At 39.7% G+C, this 17,059-nt stretch overlaps 1 protein-coding gene across 3 annotated transcripts in view; it reads left to right on the top strand.

Annotated features, from left to right (window-relative positions):
• epha8 (eph receptor A8) overlaps positions 1–17,059 on the top strand; it is a 114,604-nt gene that overhangs the window by 45,074 nt on the left and 52,471 nt on the right. For all 3 annotated transcript variants that reach the window (XM_079342633.1, XM_079342632.1, XM_079342634.1), the window contains exons 3-6: positions 8,968–9,021; positions 10,723–10,866; positions 11,014–11,163; positions 15,816–16,131. In XM_079342633.1, coding sequence (XP_079198759.1) covers positions 8,968–9,021; positions 10,723–10,866; positions 11,014–11,163; positions 15,816–16,131 — 664 coding nt within the window. The remainder of the gene's footprint in view (positions 1–8,967; positions 9,022–10,722; positions 10,867–11,013; positions 11,164–15,815; positions 16,132–17,059) is intronic.

Below are 17,059 nucleotides of genomic sequence, written 5' to 3'. Positions count from 1 at the left end.
CATGAGCTTTCAGGTATTTGACCCTGTGCTCATTAGGGAGTGTAGTAAACACGGGGTTATAGAGATGGGTCTTTTGACTTGAGGCCCAGTTAGTGTAATGTCTTCATTCATTCCACTTCTAGTCATTACACTTCTAATTTTCTGTATCTGTTGATGTTAAAAGTTAGGGGGAAAATGGAGGCACCGGTGGCGCAGTGGGACTGCGAGTGTCCCCAAGCATCGAGGCCACAGTCCTCGTGCGGGCGACCCAGGTTCGCGTCCTGCACGTGGCAACCCCACCGCATGTCACCCCCCCCCCCCCCCCAATCCGTCCTCTGTCCTATACAATAAACGCTAAGAGGCCAAAAATAAACCTTCAAAAAAAAAAAAAAAAGTTAGGGGGAAAAAAGGAACCTCCATTGTTAAGTACATATTTTAACCTCAGGTCGATGTTTGAGCCAACTTCAGTCACATCTTATAATCATAGCTACTTAGGCAGTTATGGACATAGACCTTCATTTAAGCTGAGACCTCCTGGCGTTGTTTTCAGAATGCCAGCTTGTTGTTTTATTGTTTCCAATGAGGAGAGTGTTCACAGCAGGAGGCAGTTGCCTGCACATGCAATGCGCAGCATCCTTTTTTCCGAGCGCTCTCTTTTGTGTGTGGCTGCTCTGAGTGCTTCTTTTTCCCCTCCGGACTGTGTCGTGTACCCACATCTAGTGATGTGCAATGAACGTTTTTCTTTTTTCTTTTTCTAAGATCAAATTGAATTTATGTTTTTGGATGATTTTAAAAAAAGAAAATCTAGTTTCACTTCAACATAGATAAATAGGGGAAAACAACCTCCATGGCTTCTCTGAGCTCCTGTAGTCAGTAACACCCCCTTACCCCGCTGTCCCTCAAGACAACTTTCTGTGGTGTTTTGACACTGGCATTGTTGTTGAAGTCAGAAAAACTCTTGAAAGAACAAAATATGCTAAACTGTCAACGTGCGCTAAGAAAAGTGAGTTTTTGTTTTTTTTTTCTTAAAAGGCTCAGTCTCCACAATCGCCTGGATGTAGTTCTGTTTTTTAGCGGCTGACCTCCAGCAAACCACTGTATGACGTAAATTCTATCTAAAGTCTGTCGCAACTAAAGGGAACAGCACAAACAGAGACATGCAGCCAAGTGGGCCTGCAGCAGTCCGAAAACACCCGCTTCATTCAGGAGAAATTCCCGAGCTTTGAAAGACTAAAAAAAAGTCTCTGTCTTGTACACTGAGCACTAAGCATGTGTTGTATTACAACGTTGTGTAGAGTAACCGGTAAAGAGGTAACCGGGCTCAGGCAGTGTTGGTCCTGGAGCAGTGTGGGTTTGGTAAAGTATTGTTGAAATTAAAGCAAATTGTATTTGATACATTTCTTGTTCTGTGTTTTGTAGGTTGTTTAAGAAGAGATACTAAAATCAGGCTTTTATTTCAAGGCCCTATCACTCTGCTATACCCACATGGTCCTTGCTTGTATCTGATCGGATCCCTGATAGCAGGCCGTCATTATTGTTACTCATAATCCAGGGCAGGAGGGGGGGGACCTTTGTTTCTTAAGCTTGGTCGTACTGGGGCGGCTGTAAGTTCATTGTTGTCATAGTGACTAAACAGCGTGCACCACTTCTATTCTCTACGAACGAGCTCTTCATCCAAGAACTCCTGGTGATTTCTGCACCCAAAAAAAACATAAGCTGGACCACAATTCTTATTTTTTAGTTAAAGCAAGATAGTTAAGAAAAAGTTAAGAAAAAACACTTCTGATGCTTGTTTGTCACTAAAGGTAAAAACCAAGGCATTTACATATTTTGCAGGCTATGTTCCATCCTGCCAACTATATTATGCTATTTATCTTTGGCTGGGTCGTGGTGGCAGCCAGATTGGCAAGCTAGTCCAGATTCTCCCTGTGGAGATATGTACCTGTAGTCTCTTTCTTAGGACTTCCAAGTTTTCATGACCACAGATATGAGGTGGGATGTAGATCAAGTGGTAAATCACAATCTCTGCCTTCCACCTCAGCTCCATCTGCCTAACAAGGGCTCAGATAAATAACAGTACACAGTTCTATTTAGCCTCTCCTGTGAACAAGAACACAATTCCGTGTCAGAAAACTCGACTAAGGAGAACTTAACTGTGAAGTAACTCCTGGAAAAGTCACCTCTCATTGCAGTAGACTTCCCTAACCTCATCCTTTGCTTTTTCGTAGCCTTTATACGTCTCCTACTATCTGCCCGTCTTCTGTCTCTGCGTATAGACTTTGCTGATCCTTCGAAATGTTGCCAGCCAGTGTTATCCGAGATGGCATGAAAGTTTTTTTTAAAAATGTGTTCAGAGAAACAATTAGTGGTTGCAAGACTGTAAAGCGAACAAAGGCTGTAAGCAGACACAGCCGTCTGTTGTACTTGAAAACAGATTTCAGGTCATGTATCTTCACAAGTTCAGAAAATATTCTCATTTTATTAATCCTGAATTAAAACATGCCACAGCCCAAGAGACCTTTTGTTGTTTTATTCATTTTTCTATGTTTTTCAATGTTAAAATCAAGAAGACCCACCCACCCACGTTGAAGTTGTTGATTAATAAATCAGAGAGTATGTGGCGTGCTGAGTTTTCCGTATCGTTGCAAACACTACAAGTATTGAACTGTTAATCCATCGTGATTTGTCGTCCTATGTGGGGTCTCTCAAATTTTCAAAATCGTTTACGTAAAAAAACTTATAGTGTGCCAGGCCTCAGCTCGATCATGTGTTATTACTTTTTACAGCACTTGATTTGACGTAATGCACTTTTCTGTGCTGTGTCTGTAATGTTTCCGCCTCTGGCTCAGTGTGGTACCTTTGTTTTTCACTCGAGCTGTGGGTTTTCTAGATGTCTCTTCTGACGTGAACAGTGTATGCCCCGCCTTAGAGGACGCTGAGAACAGTCGAGGACATTAATAACAACAAGTGTGGGTAACTGTTTTTATTTAATTTGAGTAAATGCAACTACTACGTCTTGTTTGTTTGGCCTCGAGGACTTTGGGCTAGTTTAGTGAGAAATGTAACGTGCCGTGAATGTGAAAGGAAAGCAGGAAATCAGCACAGCAGACTCCCTGCAAGAATCTGTGTTTGTACCCACAGCTGCCTTCAGCTTCCTCTGGAACAACAATGATGAATGGAGCCTTAAACAGGCATCTCCCTCTCTATTGTCCCTCACACCAGCTTCACATAATCATCTCTTTTCAACCAGTCTTCTCTCTATATTTGCTAATCAATCTTTCATTCTCCCTTCATCTTTTAAACATCCACATTCTTTCATATCACTTGTTCTGAATAGACTCAAATTGATTTCATGCTGCAGCGCTTCGTACCCGGGAAGGCCGCAAGATTTAGGCACAAACTTTTATAGCATCTGAGTGAATACACTTTCATTCTGAAAAACTGCTTCTATGATGTTCAAACTACTCAGATCACAACTTCTTCGTCTGAATAAAAACACTTAAAAACACGGCTGATTAAATAAAAGAGATTAAAGGGAGAAGTGAGGAGAATCAAGAAACGGGGATCAGATGTTTTTCTAACTGCTACAAAGAGTCTGAAGAGCCAAAGAATGGTCGTCCCGTTGTCCAAATAATCTCTGGATTGCAAACACAATAAGTCGTGCATGAGAAGAGAAAAATATCTACAGGCTGAATTTACAGCTTTAGTTTTTGTCTTATGTAATAAAGATAGCGAGGATATCAGTCATAATATCGGGGTGCTTTAGGGCGATCAGCCAACTGAGGTAAGAATGAGTCACAACAACACAGGCTCAAATTTAGTACACTGGAACAACACACAGCTAATTGTCCATTCTCTCTTTTATCAACAGTGTTTCCTGTCTTTTTCTGCTCTTTCACAACACTGATGAATGCCTTACAGCAGCTAGTGTTACTTACCGTTCTGTGGTCAACTGCAAGAATACATCTCTTATAATGATGGCAGCCAAATAAGTAGGGATGTAAAGATGAATCGCGATGGCAGTTAAAACATTGATTCAAAGTTGACGAGGTTTACATCGATGCTGATAAATGAAGCACAGTAATATGATGAGCGTCGGCAACTGTAGAGCAGAGGCATATGAGGTGTGAGGTGCATATGTGAACCGCCAGGTCGGAAGAATTTCAGGAGCTGAATCAGCTCAGTGAAAAAAACTACTGAGGAAATAAAATCATCATTATCATGATGTGCTAAAATGTCGGTAAAAATAAGATTGATCCTTCTCTCTGCTTTCCTAACATGATTGGGCTGTGAATAGTTTTTCTTTCTTTTTTTCTTTTACTGTGAGTTATGTGTTGACATATTCGGAACAAATACAAAAAATGATATTAAATGAAATGTGTTCAAATGTAACGAGAGAAAGACAATAGTTGTCTGGAGGATAAATCTGGTCATTTTATTGGTATATTATAGGAAAGTATCGATAGTGGTATCAATAAACGACTCAGATTATTAAGGACTTTTAAGAAGGGCATCAATGTTGCTAAAAATGAACTGTCCCCATCCCGAGCCCTCACTCCAGACTGGTACTGATTTCATTGTACTTAACCTTGAATCGTTTTTTTTTTCTTTCTTTCACCTCTGAAACGTATACAGCAGGATTGAAACATCCAGTGTGACATAAACACCATAAATAACATTTGAGTTGACAGACATTTTATTTTCACACACACCTTGTTGCACCTGTTGTATATTTTGATTTGTCTTTGCATGCACGTAATTAATCTGTGAGAGAGGAAACACTTTTGTTCCGTGTGCCATGTTTGATTTCTCCTGACGAGACCTGATGAGTTGACAGACAGGAAACAGATGTGCAATTTACAGCCAATTAATTCCTCTCCCTCACCCTTTCTCGCTCGGTGTTGTACTTTACTCTCTGTTCGCCAGAACACACTCATCACAAAACACACTCATTCGGCCATTTTAAAGCACTGTACTATCAGTTTTAATATTATTTTTTTCATGATGGTATTATGCTGAAACGTTATTGTTGTGACTTTACAGATTTAACAAGGATGGACGGAATTCAAAGGAGAAAAAAAAAAGGGAAGACAATAATTTGACCGTCAGATCTTCACGTCAAAATTCTTGATAAAACAACATTAAATATTGTCTTTTTTTGTCAAATAGAAAGAATGTTAATTCTGCTCACACAAAGGCAGTTCATTAAATCCAAAATAGTGTTTGGGGCACATTTTTCTGATAGATTGCATTTTTTGGGCTTTGTTTTGTAAGAGAGAAGAGAAAAAACAACAACAAAGCAATGTTAAGCAAAAAACAAGAAATAATATATTGTGTAAATTAAATAATAAGTAATGAATAGGCCGCAGGGCAAGAACGAACAATAGTTTTTTTATATTTAAAGTATTAGTATTGTGTGGAGCTATCACCAGTGGGGCGGTTATTGTTATGCTGTCTTAACCTAACTTTCAGTCGATCTAACAACATGCTGAGAGCTGAGGCGGGGCTTAAGCCTCTCGACAAACCGTTAAATTGCACCCACCTGTCAATCATGTCAGCTCAGTGCCTATCAAGAGATAACACACATTGTTTCCAGTGTATGCCAATGATGACAATAACTAATCAGATGTATTTGGTTTTGGACCAGGCTGTAAACATGTTTATACATGCAGTAAAAAGCGTTTTTTTTTTTTTTTTCCATCCATGTGTTTGTGTGTTTTCAAGAGTGGAGGTTGACGCTTATGTCACAACACTCTGATCACTCTCCTATAAGATCCAAATTGAGGGCCTTACTGCCTGTCTCCTCCTAAGAATCTGACGTCCGCTGCTCTGATTCTCCACTTCTAGAGAAAATTACATTTAGGAAAAATCTCAGATTTCCCAAGCAAAAAAAAAAGGAGGGGTTAAGAGTGCAGCTATGGCAAGACGGGAATAATGAGGAAGATAGAGAGGTTATACACCCCCGCTAATTAGCCGAGGTCTTCACAAGTTCAAGGACGGATTCAATTTAGCTGATAAAGATTAGAGGATGAAGAAGGGAGGAAAAAGGGTGAGATGGGTGAGACTTTCACATCATAATTATCCCACTGGTTTTTGGCTGGTGTCGCCTTGGGGAGTGTGTGTTAGTTGGGCGAGGGGGGAGGGGAGGGAGGGGAGCAGGGGGACTTGGGACTCAGGAGATGAGTTGGAGGGCTTCCATGTAAAGCCTGGATGTCTTATCAACGGGGCTGAGTTCAGCTATGGGCGTCCCGAAGCTTTCCGGGGTCAGCACTTTCCCTTTCAATTACTCCGCCATTTGCACAAGTATCCACAGACAAGGAGGATCATGGGTAATACTGGGGTTAAATACACATGCATGTTTCCATTCCTGTATGCATACAAATTGACTATGCTGACACTTAAAAATCAGTTCAGCATAGCTACACAGTGTTGTTGAAGGTTAAAGTTCAGCCTGACGATGATATAAGCAAGCCCCATGTTTGGACACCTGTACTCCTCACTACGGCTCCTGTGAAGGAGGGACACAGGGTGTATTTATTTTCTCTTGGATGGTGAGTAGAAAGGAATAATATTTGATATTGAGTGAGTCACAGTATTGGTCATATCCGCTGAGATGGTATTTTTAGTATTGTTTTGATTTGTTTTTTTTTTAATCCAGGAAATGAGTAAACGTTAATTCATTGGCCTGATATCTAATGACACACAGGACCAGTATTATTAAATGTGGGATCTTCAGTTAAATGCTGACTTAGCCCCCCCAACAATTTTAAAATTCAAACCCAAAGGGCATAATTACTTTCTCTCTCTGAAAGTCATCAAATCCCTGTTGTTACGTTTGAGCGACTTATTTCCTCTATATCTGAGCTCAACTGTTGGAATAGTAGGGTTGTGCAATATAATCGATCCAGCAAAGCATCATGGTATTTGTTTTGAATGTGCTATATAGATTCTCTCATCCCCCACATTGATGCATTAAATGAATCAGAACATGTTTTTTTTTCCTCTTAAAATCTTGAAATTACAATGACCTCTGCCTGTAGATGTCTCTGTTCCGTGAGGCTGAGTCCTTCAGCCTAAAGCTACCAAAAGCAAGAGAGAAAGCAGCGTTGGTGTGAAAAGGCTTTGAAAACAATTTCATGAGCACATATACAGCTGTGCACAAACCTGCAATACAGAGGTAGATTTGTTTGTGTGCTTGTGTGTCCAGTCAGACCTACAGTTCCTGAGCTGCATTCACTGCACACTCAGAAACACAGAAACAGATGAAAAGCTGTTTAAATTCACAGAATGGCAAAAAAAACAACAACCTTGGAGTAAAGATGGATGCCAGTCTGTGCAGACACAGCCAACAACACACTTCAACTGGATTATGAAAACAATTTAGAATCAGTTTCAGACCCTGTTTTGGGGAGTTTCTCCTCATTATGTTCTGTGCATACTGGAAACAGTGACTTTTTCTGCACTGGCATTGTGTACAAGAGGGTGGAAACTAGATCAAGTTTGATTACATTTCTACATTTATTTGGACCGATATCGTGTACATACATATGGTAGAACTACTTTCTTTGTACTGACTACTTCTTCCAGTTCACTGCTGAGGTTTGTTTATATCACACATCACATGGTTTCATAAAGGCTGTCCACCCATCCATCCATTCAACCATACATCCATCCATACGTCATCTATCCATTCATCCATACATCCAACCATGCATACATCTATACATTCATCCATATATCCAACCATGCATACATCTATACATTCATCTATACATCCAACCATGCAGATATATACACTTTCATCCATACATCCAACCATGAATCCATCCACTCAACTATGCATCCATCCATCCATCAATCATCCATACATCCATATTTACAGCACCTATTTGAATTGCCCCCCGGGGAAAAATAACATTTTTTGAATTGAATCCATCCATCGTAACTAACTCTGTAAAGCACTTTGGTTGGCCACTTGCCGTTTTAAATGTGCCAAAGAGCTGACTTTGACATTGATGTGCTTCCATGTGCTTTGTCATACACAGTGAAAGACTGTCTGCACATGCAAACTGATTTGATGTAATAAATCAGTCTTTTTACAGAAATCTTCCTGTACATCGGACAAAATGAAAACGTTTGCTGAGCTCTTGATCCGTCCAGTTTTTGTTTTGTTGGAGCTCATAGCTCACAGTACACTCAGAGGAGCCGATCAGACGGCTGCTTTTAATTAAGTCTGGTAGATGTACAGAAAAAGAAGGTGCAGGCAGGGAGGTGTAATGCACATCAACACAGTTAGAAATACCAACACAACTTACTTAATGGTCCCTGTTGTGATTCTATTATTGGATGCTGACAGCATTCAGTAAACAGTGCAAGTCCAATCACATACATGAGGGGCATCTCATTAAGGGGGAAATGTGTCCTGTTGGAATTTCACTAATTGAATTCTAACATGCTAAAATGTAGAGCACATAAAAGCCAATTTTCATCAGGACACTGAGGGGTAGGGGTGGGGGAACAATCAGCATATTTAATAACAGAATGAATCCCAGTTTAACAGCAATTAATGAGAATATAAGATAATGCATTTACACAAAAAGTGTATTCCCTTATGCCAAGACAAACTTTCTATTTGTTTGCTTTTAAGTGAGTGCATAACTCCAACCCAGGGATGAAGAAAACGAGGTTTGAAATCACCTCCAATCATCTTGAAACTTAAATTAAACTGTACCTTCAGAGAGATCCATATATAGCACATCATATACCTTCCACTCTAATGTGACTGCGGCATGTGTGACAGGCGTCGTCACGTTTCATGTGAAGTCAAAGCTAATAATCTTCTGACGTGGTTAGGGAGGCACGAAGGCATGGACCATCATGAGGGAAATATACACAGAAGCTGAACAATTTGCTGCTTATGAATCTGAAACAGTGTGAACATGTGACTGACTCGGGAACATTTCTTTTGTTCTCTCTCTCTCCTCACAGTGGGATGCCATTAATGAGATGGATGAGTACTTCAGTCCTATCCACACATACCAGGTATGTAATGTTCACAGTGTGTGGAGCAGATGTATGTTTTATTTAAATGAACTCCTATAAGATAGTGTTTAAATAAATACTTTTGGTCACTGCTGGGTTGGTTATTTCCCACAACGTACATAAAAGTTTTTTTCAAAACACAAATTGGGTTTAAGAAACAGAACTTTTTATTTTATTTTTCTAAAATCAAATCTTGAGAATGTTCTTTAAATAAAGGAAACAACAACCTCAGCAACTTCATTAATTTTGTCTGGTACCAACTGTGCGGCAATAAGCGTTTGTTTCAGATGTCTTTCTCGTTCTTGAAGAAACGGTGTAAAACCTGTTTTAAGCAGCCTGGTTTACTTTCACTTTAATTAAAAAACCTGATCTCATGCTGACACAAAAGTTATTATTTGCATCTCATCTTTGTATGATGATTCCTTCTTTGGGTTTGTTCTTGTTTGGGATAACATCATGTTAAGACTTCATCTCTCTCAGTTTGTTTGGGCATAGTAACAACGAAGCATGGACCTGAGACAACGTTCACTTTAACCTACTCTTCTATCTACACAGTTAAAGTGCTTCACAATAAAAGGCCTGCACACATGAATCAAAGAATAAAAAAACTTTAAAAACTGAAAACATTCTAGCACAAAAAACAAAACAACAAACAAAATAACAGACAAAAAAATATTGAATCAATAGTAATGGAATTCAGTGGACTCCTTGTCTCAGACAAGATCCAGAGAAAGTACTGGAACACACAAAACATTTTCCACCAAATGTATTCAGATACGGACTGTGTCTTCCTCAGAACAAACAGTAAAGGTACAGATTTAATAAGCTAACTACACACAGAGAATCATCACTCATTGGTTAGTGAAAGTGGGAGGAAAGCAGGGAGTTATCCAGAACTGTGACCAGACAAGCTAGCTTTAGCTTTTGGCATGGAGTAACAGATAATCTCGGAAAATTAGAATCTCTATTTTTACATGAATCCATTACAACAAATGTTAATAGGAACAATAATACATCAAACTCTTGTACTTTTATTCAACAATGTAAAGTTCTAAAAGACATGATGAAGTCTGCTCCAACAAATCTGGTGAGAGATCAAACTCATTAATGTGTGACTTTTTATCTAGAATTAAACATTAAAATGATGTGTCACAATAAAATCTGCTGACCTATAAAAGCCCATAAAATAAAGAAACTGTGCTAGTATTTAATTGTAGGATATAAACCCCAGTCAGAGTATGAAAAGCAGCAAATCTCTTGGAAAGAGTTTCATCAGGGTGGATTTTTTTGGTGTTTTTTTTTTTTTTTAACTGCAGCCAAATGATGGACAATGAAAGGAATTGAATCCAGTGTTTAAGATGTTGTGAGGATAATTCTACCAGCAGACAGGAAGTTGCACATATATCAAGGATATGTGTGTTTAATTCCACTGCATTTACATTTCTATGATGTTGGAAATTGATGAATGGCACACACCAGGAAATACTTTTGATGACTTATATGACTTTTTTGCAAACCATTTCTACCCCTCTGAGTTCAGGTTAATATTTATTAATTTTCCTCTGAATACAAATAAGAAGTAAAGCAGCAACTAGTGACCGCTTGAAGCCACACAAAGCTTATTTAAACACTGTAATAGTTGCTATTTGATGATGTATGTTGCTGCTACAGCTGCTGATGATAACGCTTACCCTGAACTAGGTCTGTAATGTGATGAGCCCCAGCCAGAACAACTGGCTGAGGACGGGCTGGATCCCTCGAGAGGGAGCGAGGAGGATCTACATCGAGGTCAAGTTCACCCTGAGGGACTGCAACAGTATGCCTGGAGTACTGGGCACCTGCAAGGTATTACCCGTACACAGAGGAGAGGGTGGGGAAGCCAGCAGAGGGAGAGACGTGTCATTTCTGTTGTGTATTCGTCAGTATATACTGTATGTGTTGGAACACAATGAATACATACAGGGTAAATAATAAAACCAATCTGTTCTGCAGGAAACATTCAACATGTACTACTACGAGTCTGACAGAGCGGTGGGCTCAGCCATACGGGAGAACCAGTTCATTAAGATTGACACCATCGCTGCTGATGAGAGCTTCACCGGGGTGGACCTGGGAGTCCGACGGCTTAAACTCAACACTGAGGTAAAATGAAAATACTTAAACAAGGGAATGAGATCTGATTGATATCACAGGAAAATGCCAGTCCAGGCACATTGAAGAAATATCTCGTTTTAGATCGGGAGAGTGTTCCAATTATTGGCACGTACTACTACACAGGAGTTAAAGACAAGTCGGAAACATCCCCAACCCGACAAAGCCCATGAGAGCCTGTTCCAGCCTTGTCACTCAGGGGCTTACTGTGCTCACTTCTGCAGGTCTGCAGAAGACAAGAGACAGCCAGGCTCAGTACAGGAAATAGTTTGATCTTGATAACAGGACCAGTAAAGCTTTTCTTTTATTCATTACATTTGTTGCAAATGTGAAGATAGTGTAATTCCATAAGACCATCTTTGAAGTGCTTTGCCATTAAACATTCACACCAGTCTGTTTCTCTTTTGTTTTTAATTATATTCAGTAACCATTTATCAAATTAACCTTAGCTGGTGAAATTCACACCTTCAGACAAATAAATGGTTCTTTCCCAATTGCAGTAATTCTGTTTGAGAACAAAAGCTTTACTGCTCACCTGTTTTTTTGTTGGCGCCGTGTTTGTCTGAAGGGCGAACCTCCCCAGCTCCACCGAGGCCTTCGTTGAGGCCTTCCTAACTCAACTCCAGATCACGTCTGCGGTGCTTTTAGGTCACCTTGTGCATGTTGGTTTTCTTAGAGAAGGAAGAGAAGAGACGAAGGGTCAAATTGAACAAACCAGAAGGTTTAATAAAGCAAGGAAATAAAATGCAGATACCGAGGGTGTTGTCCCAGCTGGAGGTCTACCTCGCTGGAGGTCAGCTACCATAAGTAGAAGAAGTTTTAGCAAAAGTGGTCTGATGCCTTTGGAACATTTTCTGTCATTTGTATCTGGCAAATATCCATTGAAGCAAACTCTGTTAATGTTCCCTTATAATAAAAAAAATCAGTGGCAGATGTGACACTGTTCCTTTGAGTTGGGATCTGTTTTACATTGAGCTGTTGCAGAGAGCTGGAGTTCATATTAATGCAAACAGAGTGCTGTTTCAATGTTTTTTTAAAAATATCTAATTAACTTCACTTCTTAATTTCAATACATGACAAAGTAGCCTACTAAATAAATAAATCAGAAAATTAATACTGGTACATAAACATAAATTCTATCAGAAAGGTCACAATAATTTATAAAGAAGAAATTAATATATGCAAACTAAATAAAAGACAAGTTTATTTATTATATGTTATATATTTATTTTCTGTTAAGCAGCATTAAGAATGTCTGTCATGGTCTTGAATATATAATTTGGAGATGCCCTGGTTTATATAATATTTCATGTTTTCAGTCCAACAAATATTGCCACTTTAAGAACCGTGAATCACATCTACATAACTGAAACCATACAAAGTGTGCCCATAGCATAAACTGTTATCACACAGTGCAGGGTGGAGGAATAGTAACCGTTGATTGAGACTATACAACATGTTTAATTTCTGGCATTTACATTAAATAGCAACAAAACAGCCCCATTCTAACCCCAAAAGAATGGCCCATATAAGCTCACGATTCCTCATTAACTGTCTAATTAGCCCACAGCGTTCATCGGGAGCTTTATGAGTTAGTTTGAATGTGCAAAATCCATTCAATCCATTGAGTCAGTCTGTAAACAAATCTACTATTCGAGCAGCAGCCGTGATGTTTCAGCACGCAGAGCTTGCTCCTTTAAAGGCCGGAAAAAAACGACATGTTTGCAATCTGTACATCAGCATACTGCTCGTATTTCATAGCTTGAATGAATACAGTCTGCATCAAATGAAGGGTGAGAATCAACATTCAAACATTCAGAAAACATTCCAAAAAGATCAGTAATTTCTTGTCATTGAAATGTCATATTCCCGTGAAGACAGTGTGAACACAAACCTAATCACTGAATCATTCAAGTTTTCACTTCAGAACTAAACGTTAGTTTAGACCTGCTTCACCACCACACCCCCTCCCGTGACCTCCGCTCATCTGAAGGAAACATCCTCTCCCCACCTACACGGACCAAGCACCGAACCTGGGGAGACAGAGCCTTCTCCATCGCTGCCCCCTCCCTCTGGAACTCACTCCCCAAACCCATCCGTTCCTGCACACACCTCCCAACTTTTAAGACCATGCTCAAAACTCACCTTTTTAAACTAGCTTTTAATACATAACTCCTTCTTTTCTTTCTGTTTTTCTGTCTTTTACTGTTTTTTTGCTGTTTTTAACTGTACACTGTGATTTTTACATGTAAAGTGCCTTTGAGCTCCTGTAAAAGCGCTTACAAATAAAATGTATTATTATTATTATTATTATTATTATTATTATTATTATTATTATTATTATAGTACAGTGCAGTGCTACTTGGGTCACTGATACTATAGCACCTTCAATACCCATATCCAATATCTTTCATAGCAATATTAAAGACAGAATGTGTGACATTGTACACATGAATAAAGTAGAAATAAAGTATAGCCTCTGTAAATGTCTCTTTGCAATCAGTCATGACTGTCTAGTGAGAGTGTGAGTGTCACCAGCTGTACTGTTCTCAGAGCCATGTTTACACCATGTTCACATGGACGGGACGACCTTGTGTATAAAGGTGTTTCAGTCAAGCACTAGAGAAGAATAGCATAGTCTACTCACTGCTTTTCTGGATGTCACATCGGTGTCTTTAGATCATGGTCATTCTGTGTCACTTTATGTACAGTGACAAGCTATGAGCTAACAAAGTGGGCTAACATTAGCCTGTTAACACAACAATGCAGGACACAGGCAATTGCAGCAAAGGACAATTTTGTCTTCTAATGAATAACTCCTTTGTGTGAACGTAGTGGAGAGGGGTTGGAGGTGTGGCCAAACAGCAGTGTGCTTTGATTAAATATTGGTGCTCATGGGTGACATCTACAGGATCAAAAAGTCACACATTCTGAAATTTTGAAGATGCAACATTGCATTAATTTCAGATTGTTCCAAAATAATTCTTGCAATATTTTGCCGGAGGGGGGAAGGTTGATCAACCCAATGTAATGCTGAGTTCTGCTAGGATGGAGTTCAGTTCAGAGATTTTGTGATCTGGTGTAAAAGGCAGTTCCCAAATTTAGAGACAAAGAGTGTGAATGTTTAAAGATCTGTTAGAGACACACTTCTTTAGAAAGGTGTTTGGGGCAGCTGTGGCATTGTTGGTAGAGTAGGTCACATCTCAACTAGAAGGTTGGGGGTTCGATCCCCAGCTCCTGCACCCACATAATATTAATAATAATTTTATTTGATGGCTCCTTTCAAGCCAACCAAAGTAACCATACAGGGAATAAAAGGTCCAGGAGTATTGTGTGGGAGATAGTGTCGAATGCTGCGCTGAGGTCGAGGAGGACATGTCCAAAGAGTTATTGGACAAGACACTTAAACCTAGGAGGCTGCCACTGCTTCGTTAGTGTTACATGAAAGTGCACGAATGGAATCAACTAATATTGATGCTCCCTCACACAGCAGCCTCTGCCATCATTGTGTGAATGTGAAGGTGTGACCTGTGTTGTAAAAGAGCTTTGAGTAGTCAAAGAGACTGCAAAAGTGCTATACAAGCTATATTCAAGTCCATTAACCATTTGGGTAACTGTCCTTCATCTTTTAACGCACTGTACTTTTGTCATGTGTGACAATAGAAGACATGACAAAGTTTTCTGTTTGAAAAAAAGTCTGTAGATGTTTCCAAAACAAAATTGTGAAAATCAGCTCCTGGGTGTTAACAAGATGCTCAGCTGTGATATGATGATATTTTATGAAAAACAAGCATATTAAAGTTTCTCGGTTGTTGTTGAAAGCGGGCCATTTGATTAATGACTGCTGCCAGAGCACAACAGCAGACAGCGGTTAAGAGATTACATTAAGGCTGTGTTCACACTGTTCATCCTGCTTTGTTCACGAATTGTTGCAATAAGCACACTTTGAGCTTTTAGTAAGAACTAGTTAGAAAACTGGAGAGTTTGAAAAAGACAACTTTGAAACATCTAGTAAGTTGTCCTGCACGTCAAATCAAATGCATTGTTTAAGGTTTACAGTATGTCAGGGTTTGGCTTGTAATGTGTACAGTTTTCAGTCTAAAAACTGAGTCTTAAAAAAATGTTTTAAAGTTACAACAGTAACTATCAAAATAAAGACAGTAAATTAGCTTTACCCTTTAAAGTAAAGCACACATGCATGTTTTAAGGGTGGCCGAAGATCAGTCTTCAGTGTCCCTCTGCAAGAAACTTACCCCCAAGTTGCTTCCACTGCTTTGTCAGCAGAGTATGAATGTGATTAGTTAATTTACTGATGGACACTATATAGCAGCCTCTACAATCAGTGTGTGAATGTGTAGGTGTGACATGCAGTGTAAAAGCACTTTGAGTAGTCAGAAGAATAAAAAAAAAACATTATACAAGCTGAAGTCCATTTACCATCAGGGCAGTGGCAGTATTGCTTTTTGCAACACGATACCATACGATTAAAAATGTGTTCCTAAAGGAATGAAACTTGTTCAGGAAAGAGTAAAGGAAAATCTGATGACGCCGCCTATTTTACAAATATCGGCCAAACATTCTCACTCATTCTCGCCCTGAAGTATCTGTGATGGAAAATATCAAACTTCCTCTTCACTGTCCAGGTGCGAGGTGTCGGCCCTCTGAGCAGGCGAGGCTTTTACCTGGCCTTCCAGGACATCGGCGCCTGCATTGCCCTCACCTCTGTGCGGGTGTACTACAAACGCTGTGTGGGTGTGAGCCGAAACCTGGCCGTGTTCACTGATGTGGTGACGGGAGCGGACTCGTCTTCTCTGGTGGAGGTGAGGGGGCAGTGTGTGGATCATGCAGAGGAGAGGGACACGCCTAAGATGTACTGCAGCGCTGAGGGGGAGTGGCTGGTGCCCATCGGGAGGTGTGTGTGTTCTGCAGGATTTGAGGAACACAGAGACTCGTGCGTGGGTAAGTTCACTCAGGTTTACTCTCTTGCCTTAGTTGTGTGTTGCTGTTTTAAGAAGCTCTGATTTGTTATCCAGTTATGTGGGTTGTTTTCTGCACTTGTGTGAAGACTGTGTTTTATTATTATTATTTTTTTTAGATTTATTTGTGGGCATTTTGGGCAGAGATAGGGCAGGGTATAGAGTTGGAAATCAGGGAGAGAGAGAGACTGGGGAATCACAGGAAAGGAGCCACAGATTGGCATGCTCGCTAACCACCAGCACCTGATTTGCAGGTGTTACGTACCTGTCTAGGGGGGCGCTGCATAAATCAAAGAAATAGAAGTGTTCCCTCCCTGGTGTCCAAACTAAAAGCTGTTTAAAATGATTGATTGCAAACAAAAAGAGCAAAAAAATAAAAATAAAATTAAGTGAAATTTGCATTAACAGAAACCCAAAAAAACAAAAACAACCAAAATATCCCTTATTATAAAACTATGTTCACTGAATAACAACAAATGAAATGTACAGACACAGAAACAGCCTGTTATGTGCTGGGGGTAAATAGAGGGGGGTTATAGGAATGAACAAATTACAGGAATGGATTTTTGACAAGAAACTTCACAGACATGTTTTGGGGACCTCTAAGAATAATTTAAACTTGTTGAAAAGGAGGATATTAAGTGATTTTAAATGATTTTCTCAAATACTGTTCAAGGTACTCGGTTTATCAGTTTCAGGTTAAATATCATTTGTCTTTTAGAGATTGTGATTCTGTAAGAGAGCCGTAATGAAGTTCTGCATTACCACGCCTTTGTGCTCAGACAGTGCGTAATAATGCTTCCCCTGTGTGACTTCACATGGGCCTAAGCTGCAGCTGAAAAAGAATTTGCTAGTCTTTCTGAACCAAAATAAAGTCAGACATTTGTTAAACACAGCTGGCCTTGCTAATC

This window comes from Symphodus melops (genome assembly GCF_947650265.1).
Source record: "Symphodus melops genome assembly, chromosome: 4".
Classification (NCBI taxonomy): domain Eukaryota; kingdom Metazoa; phylum Chordata; class Actinopteri; order Labriformes; family Labridae; genus Symphodus; species Symphodus melops.
Note: the sequence above shows the minus strand (reverse complement) of the source record. Positions and strands in the feature narration are given on the sequence as shown.